The following is a 9,401-nucleotide window of genomic DNA, read 5'->3' as shown; positions in this document are numbered from 1 at the left end:
AACAGAATAGGAAGGACAGTGTGCTTGCAACACAAGCTAAACAGAATACACAAATAAAAGCATTGCTTAGTCAAAGTCAAAGTACAGCTCCCAGGAAGAATTTTCTGAAGGATTTCTTGAAGAATTTTGTTCATGGTGAGGGATGTTACCTAACAGGAGGTGCAAAAGCCCTCTTTGAAACAAGGTAGGATTTTCAACTGATTGGGCAAAAGATGAGCCTTCTGGAAGAAGAGTGTTTGGTTGAGAGCGATGAGCCATTCAAGCCGCTTAGATTTTAATCCTTTCACTCTTTAGCCCAGCTCTGGAACAAAGGTTTATAAACAGCCTCGCTCATGGAGCAATCTCAGGTGCCTCCAGAAGAGAAAGAAATGGGGAGGCTCTGAAATCAGTGCCTAAGGCAAAAACCCTAAAACACATATCATCAAGATTATCCTTGGAAATCGCTTAAATCATACTTAAGCTGAAAAGTCAACAATTAGCCAAAAGAATGCAAAGCAGAGTCTCAAAGAGATAAATGCACAGCCACGCTCATGGCAGTATTACTCACAGTAGGCAAGAGGTGGAAGCAACCCAAGTGTTCACTGATGGTTGGATGGATTACAAACATGTAGTATATACATGTGAGGGACTGTTTTCAGCCTTAAAAAGGAAGGAGATTCCAACATATGTTGTGCCGTGGATGGACCTGAGAACATTATGCTAAGTGGAATAAGCCGGTCACCAAAACACAAATACTCTGTGATTTCACTTTTGTGAATAGTCAAGTTCACAGAGACATAAGGTGGAATGATGGTTGCCAGGTAAAGGGGGGAATGGGAAGTTGCTGAACAGATACGAAGTTTCAGTTTTATAAGATGGAAAGGAGTTCTAGAGATTGGTGTCACACCATGTTTCTGACATGCACACTTAAAAATGGTTAAGATGGTGAATTTTATGTTATGTGTATTTTACCACAATTTAAAAAGTCAACAATTAGCCATCTCTCCTCCCCCCCTTTCAACAAACCAACAAACAAGATTTCAGTCTATTGCCCAGGCTGGAGTGCCATGGCACGATCAGGGCTCACTGCCTGATGCCAGTTCCTAGGCTTAAGCAACCCTCTCACCTCAGCCTCCTGAGCAGCTGGGACTACATCTGTGCCACCATGCCCAGAATAATGATTTTCTTATTTTTTTTTTTTAGAGATATAAAATTATCACTATACTGCCCATGGTGAAATGATGAGCTTCTTGTATTTATCTTTGCTTTTCATTGCACAGAGTTGTAGATATTAAACTACATACAAGTGCCCCTGCCCCTTATTTAGACCTGAACTCCCAGCTCCCATTCAAAACAGATGGTAGTACCAATTATCCTTAGAGAAGGGCATTAATCCTCTCCTCTTATTCTTTTCTTTTTGGCCAAGCACCTATATATACAGAAGGTGCCCCCAAAATGTGTACCCATTTTAAGAAAAGGAAAAAAAAAATGTATTAAAATTGTGATACTCAAAAGATACTGGTCACATTTATTATTTTATGTATTGTACCTTGTACATCTCCTAATTGCAGAAGTCAAATGTGACTTGAGTACTAGGTGCATTTGCATTACCTGGGAAGAAGGGGTTTCTCAGCAATGTGGTAGTAATGGCTTACACAAAAAGGCAGAGAACACTGATCAATCTTCGAGAACTCTACCTCTGACATTTGGAAATTTTGGTTGACAACCAAACAATATCCTATCATCTTGATATAAAAATGAATCCTTCATACCGCTAAAGAATACTTTCAGGAGCCAAATTATTAGCTTCATTTAAGTTATATACAGATGAAATAAAATGGAGTTCCATACAATGTGCATGATTGCGTCCTTAAAGCACCCAGCAGCGTTGTGCCCCCAGGAAATAGTCAATAAATGATTATTGAATTTAGAATGTCCTTCTCTCCAATCGGTGAGGTTTAATATATTTCCAATTCAGAATGCCTATTAATTTTTCAGTATTACTAAGCCTTTAAAAAATCAATTTTGGGATGTGTTTAAGCTGTTCACAGCAAATACTATTATATAATAATTAAAAGGAAATTGTTAAATGAAGCATGCTTATTCAACACACAAATAGCCATTGATAAAATGTAATTTAATTTAATCATTTAAATTTACATTGTTAATGTACAAGAGCATTTCTTTCAAACCACAAGTTAACACACACTAAAGAGCAATGCTGTTAGAGGAGCAGAGAAACTTGGGAAAACTCTGCTGTCTGAAATAAAAGCAAGGCACTCTCCATTAACAGCTGGTGGATTCCTGATTTCTGCCCACAGAAGGCATGTTCACACTGAGAGAGCTCTCCCGCAAGGGGAAGAATTACCTGCTTTAATATACTTGTTGTCCTCTTCTGAACTAGTGTGGTCATCCACTCGGTATAAACTTATGTGCAACATTTAAGACAAAAAACGAGAGTTGAATTGATAGATGACTTGGGAGGCTCTCATAGTTGTAATAACTATGGAAGACAGAAGAACATACTATAATCTTTCTTTTCAGGACTAGTGTCTGGATCTGTCACTAAAAAAGCTTCTTCATTCCTTCCAACCAATAGATGTGATGGCTAAGAAGTCTTTTCCTTAACTCTTAGGAATGTAAAAATGAAAAGTAACAGCATTTCTCTAGGGCTCTGCTTTGTTTTGTTTTTACTCTTCCTTTACAGACATGACAAAAACAAAGATTAACTTTCCAAATACTAATGGTGCACAAGAAGGTTATGTATGCGTAGTATCTCTAATTTATTCAAATTCAATTTGAATTTGGTCTGAAGCTATCTTGCATGAAATGTTAGCTTTCCTGATATTTAATAATGTTTATTATGTTTGCATATAAGCTCAAAAAATTAATGCACGAATACTACTTTACTCATGGTTATCTTCGGGTAAAATGTAAATATTAGTGGTTATGGTTAAAAGCCTGATTTCCTACAGGTGCAGTAAGTTGAGGGAAAAAAAAGACTATGGAAAGGTGAATTAGGTCTTAGTCTTGATTCTGTTACTAGCTGTTTCACCTTGAGGAACTCCTTACCCTTCAATAGGTCCTACTTTTCTTCTTTATGAATTTCAAGAGGTCTGAATACTTGACAAGTCAGGCCCCTTCCAAGTCTAACATTTCAAAATCCTAACATTCCAGGTCCTATCATCTTGATACAAAAATAATCATCTTTCATAAAAGCTCACACAAACATAATACATGATCAAATATCAGAATGACTCCTGGAGAAAAAAGTATATGATTTCCTATCTGGATTATACTTTGCAGCAATTAGGCAATTCATTTGGCATTTGTTTGATTGTATAATTTAATGACAATATAAACAGCATATTTTGTTATTTTTCCTTTAAAAAGACTAAAGCAAAAATGATTTAAAGCTAACAAAAACTACTGTGGCATCAGTTTGACATTCAAAGTTTGTTTCTTAGCAAAATGTCCAAAGATATTTTGACTTGATACAGAGTATATAATATAAAGACTTTTAGACCTAAAAATCTTCAAACATTATTCGAATTTAGCAAAACATAAGCAAAATTTTAATATCAAAGTGCTAAACAGTACTGCCTTAAAAGTCACTGCAAATGAACCATAAAATAACGGCATGGGAAGTGACATTTATTGTACAAATGGTTAATAAAAAGACACCTTATAAATATATATGTAACCTGCTATATTTATATATATATATGTTTAATTTCTAATTGGTGTACCCAAGTCACTGTGAACACCCCATTTAATTACTCTGTAATTCAGCTTCCAGGAGCTGGTGGTCTTGCAATAAATACAGGCAAAGCTATTACAATATAACGTGCATACAAATGTTTATACAAATAAGGACACTATGCAACAAATCATCTCATCATATTATGGCATCAACGGTATAAACATACAAAAGGGAGTACGAACACGGAATGTTGAAACGCAGCCCACTAATCCTTTCTAGTACTCACATCCATACTATTTTTTAAAAGACTTGCTTTCCAGAATTGTCTCTTTAACCAATAACAAAAATTAAAATTATATATAGAAAAATCCTTACTATCCCTGGTGCTTACCCTGTACGACCCAGTTCCTATGTATTTGCATGTTCTCATCTCGGAATCAAATACTTGACTGACTTACCAAACATTCCTGGGGCTTCTGAAAGAATTTATCAGTCATTTGCTACAACTGAAGCAAGTTTAGGGGACTCTTGGTGGGGTTGATAGAATACAACCAAAACGGTTATATTTAATCCATTTATTAATCTGATTCCCCTTCAGGACAGCTGGACAGTCAAGGCAGGGATCTGGTTCCATCAAGAATGGCCTAAAAGTCTTGGAGAGGCCATAGCTCAGAAGGGTTGTACAGGGCAGGTGACCCAAGCTTCTGCTAGGAAAATTAGCATGTGTCCGTATGCTAACATGACTGCCTCCTTTTTATTTCCATATAAAATAAAGGAGTTAATAAACAAGACTAAGACAACACTTTTAAAAATTGCACTTGTATATGGAAGCGAACGGCCATTATTGTTTTGCTATGTCTGATTTGTAGGTAATCCTCCATCTTTTGCCATTTATTAAAATAAAGGAAGAGAGAAATTAAGAAAAGGGAATTTCTGCCTTGTTTGCACCACATATGTACCTTTGATACAGGAAGCATATTTTAAGGGGATCAATCTTAAGACACATCCCACCCTGGCGAACAACCCTTGGCTGTTCTTGTTTTTAAGTACAAAGCAACTATAATTGTATTCCCCAGAAAGACTTTTAAAACAGTTAAATTATCCTTTTTTTTTTTCCTGCTGGGATAGCATTGTCCAAAAGTGCTTTGTTAGCAATTAGAAAACCCTCACGAACTATACCTTCCTACCACCCCACACCCCCAGAAGCTAAATATAAAACACAACCCCAACACAATACTCCGCAAAGATTTCTGGCTTTAGGTTGTAAGGAAAAGAGCCAGAAAAAAAAGTCTTCATTTTCTACAGGAGCTGCTTTTTCTCTTAAGGAAGGACAGGAAATGCTAGGTGTCCAGACCCCTCCTTAGCTGCTTGGCAAGCAGGTGCTAGCAGATGAGGGGCTCCCTGTCTGGACCGCTCCTGGTTAGAAGGGTAGGGTGTCTAGGAAGAGCTTGTCAATGATGGAAGGTGGAGACACCAAGTCTTCCAGCTTCAGGTAGAAGATGCGCTGGAGGCCCAGGGTGCAGATCTTCCTCAGTTCCACCAGGGCACCCAGGACCTTGGGCTCGGTGGGCTCCAGAGCTTGTCCTTTATTCTGATGGTCTTTTAAGCTGCTTGTGATCTTGTTGCATAGCTCCTCCACTCTCTTTGGTTCTTTTAACCCATGTCGTTCTGCAGAGGGATAGAAAAGGGCGAGCTTAGGAGGCATACAAACTTCAAGACACTTCGAACCCCTAGTTGAGGTTTATGTCTTGTTCTGCCAGTTGGGATGGCTTCTTACAATCAAAGTACCCTCCCCAGACTGGGTGCAGTGGCTCACACTTGTAATCCTACCACTCTGGGAGGCTGAGGTGGGTGGATTGCTTGAGGCCTGGAGTTCAAGACCAGCCTCAGCCAGAGTGATACCCTATCTCTAAAACTAGCTGGATGTTGTGGTAGGCGCCTGTAGTCTCAGCTAGTCAGGAGGCTGAGGCAAGAGAATTACTTGAGCCCACAGAGGTTGCTGTGAGCTATGATGCATGGCACCCTACCAAGAGTGACAAGGTGAGACTCCGTCTCAAAACAGCAACAACAAAGTGCTCTCCCTCTTAGAGGTAGTTCATGGCTGCTGCTATCAAACAACACCAGGGTTTAGATCCTAGTTCTGCCACTTACTTGCTATGTGCTCCTGAGTAAGTCTCTTAACCTCTGAGCCCCAATTTCCTTTGAGATGAAGAGAATGATCATACCTTGTTCAGGGTTTCTGGGAGAGCCAACTTAGGCAGATAACACAAGTGAAAGCACAGTTCCTGGCACCTAGCTGCACTGAATGAATGGTAGGGTGGTTATTATTTTGTGCCCATTATCCTACTAAGCCCTCACTAAGCCCTTTCAGAAGGCAACTCATTTTCAAAATGACATGGAAACACATCCAAGCAACTGAATTAAGGTTCCTGTCTTGATAGACTCACTTGAGGGAGATGGGGAGGCTGGAAGTTCTGTTCGCTAATGCAAGGGCTGCCCAGCAAGACCCAATATAAAGTGCATTCTTGTGTTTTCAAGCTAACCAGCATTGAGACGAATCCAGCTTTTCTTTTCCTTGTTTCCCCCCCTTTGAAACACCTATTGACTACACCTGGCACTCTGTACAAACTCCACATCCTCCTGCTGTGGAGATGGAAAAGCCAAAGAGAAGGGGAGGAGGCCCAGAAGATGTGGAGCAGGCATTTTATAACATACGAAGGAATGAATACCAGTAGCTTATATTTTATAACACAATATATAAAATGATCCCCATGTTCAATATTATAATCTATTTTATGTATAAGGATAAATGATTTTTTCCAAACTCACATAGCTGCTAAAAGCTGGTATTTGGGCTGGTGCAGTGCCTCATGTCTATAATCCCAGCACTTTGGGAGACCAAGGCAGGAGGCATTGCTTAAGGCCAGGAGTTCAAGACCGTCCTGGGCAACATAGAGAGACCCCATCTCTATAAAAACAATTAAAAATTAGCCAGGCATAGTGCCACATGCCTATTATCCTAGCTACTCTGGAGGCTGAGGAGGGAAGATCACTTAAACCTGGGAGTTCAAGTTTGCAGGGACCTATGACTATAGTACTACGCTATAGTCTGGGCAACAGAGTGAGACTTTGTCTCCAAAATAGAGCTGGAATTGAATCCAATCGTCTGAGGCAGATTCTGGCCTCTTGTTTCAGAGCAATGCTGCATCTCCCCATAAGGAGAAAGGATCCTGACCTCCCATACGGATCACTTTGCTTTTCCTCAGCATTTAGACATTCAACCTTCTTTTCTAAGGGAAAAGGTTGGCCTGGGTTATTTCAAACTTTTTCCCTCTCAGTACATTTACTTGCAAAATCATGACACTCAAGAGATAGAAGACGTCCTTCTAATGAGAAATCAAGCATTTGTTTCTAATTTTTATTAAATTTATTCTTTTTAGATGGGGATATTTTTGTTAGAAAAATTATTTCCTTGAAGCAAAAGACAATCAAGGAAGCAAAAAAATTATCTAGACATTTTTCTCTTTTCTTGTCCCAAATAAAAGAGGCCTGGGATCCAGGAAATCTATATTGTCCTTAGTTCAGCTTACTGTATAAGAACTTCAGCAAGTTCTCTCTAGGGCTCTGTAAAAGAGGATGTTGGATCTAATGAACTCTAAGGTCCCATTTGGCTCAGATGTGTTATAATTATATTATAGTACAACCATGAAAATTGCCAGCAGCATCTCAGTGGATTGCAACTTGCAGATGTCTCATCCCAATGTTAACAGTCTTTAGGGAAAAGGGCACTGGACTTGGAGTTCGACCTGAGTTCCAGTTCTGGTTCTGTCACTTACTAGCCAGGTACTCTAATAACTCTAAGGTTCAGTGTTTTCATAGGAAAATGGGGATTACTGCAGGGGCAGATACACACTTCTTTGTTGTATTCTTCCTATCTTCAATATTATACAACAAATTAATATAAAAAGCATGATTATAATAAAACCCACTTCCATGGGACGTTGCAAGGCTAAACCAAGACGATGTTATGGAAAAATGTTCTGCCAACTGCACAGTACTCATGGGATGGTCAGGCCGAGGACAATGCCTGATACTTGGTAGTGGTTGGTAACTACCATGTCTAACAAAAGGCAGGAAAGGCTCCTAATTCCCAGGCTTTGCAGTGTATGTTTTTGCTTTCCCCAGGAAACTATTAGCTCATCAGCCCAGGTGCAAACCTGTCTCCTAGGGCTTATCTTTACTAAATACATAGTCCCTGTGCTTTAGTCTCAGAAGACGCACCCAAGAGTGAACTTTAAGAGAAATTCTGCCTGCGCTGGTGTTCCACCTAAAGTTTTATTTTTCCTCCAAAAGCAAAAAGCAGGCTGCAAATTTGGCAGTAAATTTCAAGAGCTATAAAACATTCATAGCCTCTGACAAGTAATCCCACTCTTGGGAATTTATCCAAAGGAAAAATTTAACAGAAGAATAAAACTGTACGCATGGAGACATTTGGTATATTACTTCCCCTCCCCCCCAAATCCCACTCAAAACAAAAACAAACAAACGAAAATTGGAAAAAGATAAAGAGTTGAAGACGAGGGCAACATTTAAGTAAGTGATGGTACATCTATATAGTGGAAGGTTATAATATATCAAAAAGGACAAATAATAAAGGCTGTGAAACAACATGGAAAATATTTACAACATTAAATGAGGAGGAGAATATTAAATCATATCTGAGATGTGATTACATCTATTCAAAAATTATTTCTGCATCTCAAGAAGGGTTAAAGGAAACAAAAAGTGAAAATACTTAAGGGCTTGTTGGATAACTTTTGTCCTTTCTTTTAAAACTTCCAGGTTAGTGCTGTTTGTATAATGAGGTGAAAATAGTACAAGGTAGAGTGGGTCCTTTGTGGAGCCCTCTACTAGTTTCACATGACCAAATATCAATGTGGTAATACTAAATTTATTAATACTGAGATGTATCAATTAGAGTTATAACCTAGGGAGAAACGCTTTTCTCAGAACAGAATACCAAGCCATTGATCCAAGCTTTCCCTTCCTTTCAGTGTCTCATATCTTACATAATAATTGAGACTTCATATTCATTATTAGGATAAAGTGAACAGTGTGTTGGCTGGATCTGGGGAGGGGGCTGACTGCAGAACCTTGTAACCAGACTTTCTCAGGGCCAAACTCACAGAAGGTGCCGTGGAGTTTTCCCTGCTCTCCAACCAGTTGTGACTGCTCAATAACTATGGCAACCATTATTTATTCAGTGAATTCAAGTGGAGATCGATACCTCCTGCCAGCTGGATCAACTCTAGGCCTGGAATTCCTTGAGGAATTCAGAGACACTCCTGTTAGAAGCCAAAGGCACCTCAACCCTGCTTTGTTGTTTTCAACAGCCGCTGGATTTGTAGCTTCTTTACGTTTTCAAAAGAGCGGAGATAAAATTCAGTCTCCATGCAAACTACTGCCAGCAGCCAGCAAGACTTTCAAATCACTAGGGAGTCACTAAGTGTCTGGGACCTTCCTGGTAATTTGAAATTCCTTAAAACCCAATCACTGACATTTTCGCTAAAGGGATCTCCTTTCTTCTTGCGGCTTGGTAAACATGGCTGCGGAGCTGATATAGAGAGAGTTCATAAATTCTGGGGAGAATCAGACATTTGGGTCACCTCCCTTCCTAGAGAATTAGACACAGAAGATTTTAGGTGAAGGTCTTTGTCCA

General features: G+C 39.2%; 1 protein-coding gene across 3 annotated transcripts in view; it reads right to left on the bottom strand.

The window, feature by feature from the left end:
* Positions 1–3,949: 3,949 nt before the first annotated feature.
* NR4A3 (nuclear receptor subfamily 4 group A member 3) overlaps positions 3,950–9,401 on the bottom strand; it is a 40,868-nt gene continuing 35,416 nt past the window's right edge. For 2 of the 3 annotated variants that reach the window (XM_012802356.1, XM_023510534.1), the window contains exon 7: positions 5,103–5,350. In XM_012802356.1, coding sequence (XP_012657810.1) covers positions 5,103–5,350 — 248 coding nt within the window. Of the gene's footprint in view, positions 5,351–9,401 lie in introns of all 3 variants that reach the window. The other variant, XM_003785168.1, reaches the window with a different exon arrangement.

This window comes from Otolemur garnettii, unplaced genomic scaffold (genome assembly GCF_000181295.1).
Source record: "Otolemur garnettii isolate 467f Iridium unplaced genomic scaffold, OtoGar3 scaffold00014, whole genome shotgun sequence".
Classification (NCBI taxonomy): domain Eukaryota; kingdom Metazoa; phylum Chordata; class Mammalia; order Primates; family Galagidae; genus Otolemur; species Otolemur garnettii.
The sequence above is the reverse complement of the archived record's forward strand: the minus strand, read 5'-3'. Positions and strand labels throughout refer to the sequence as shown.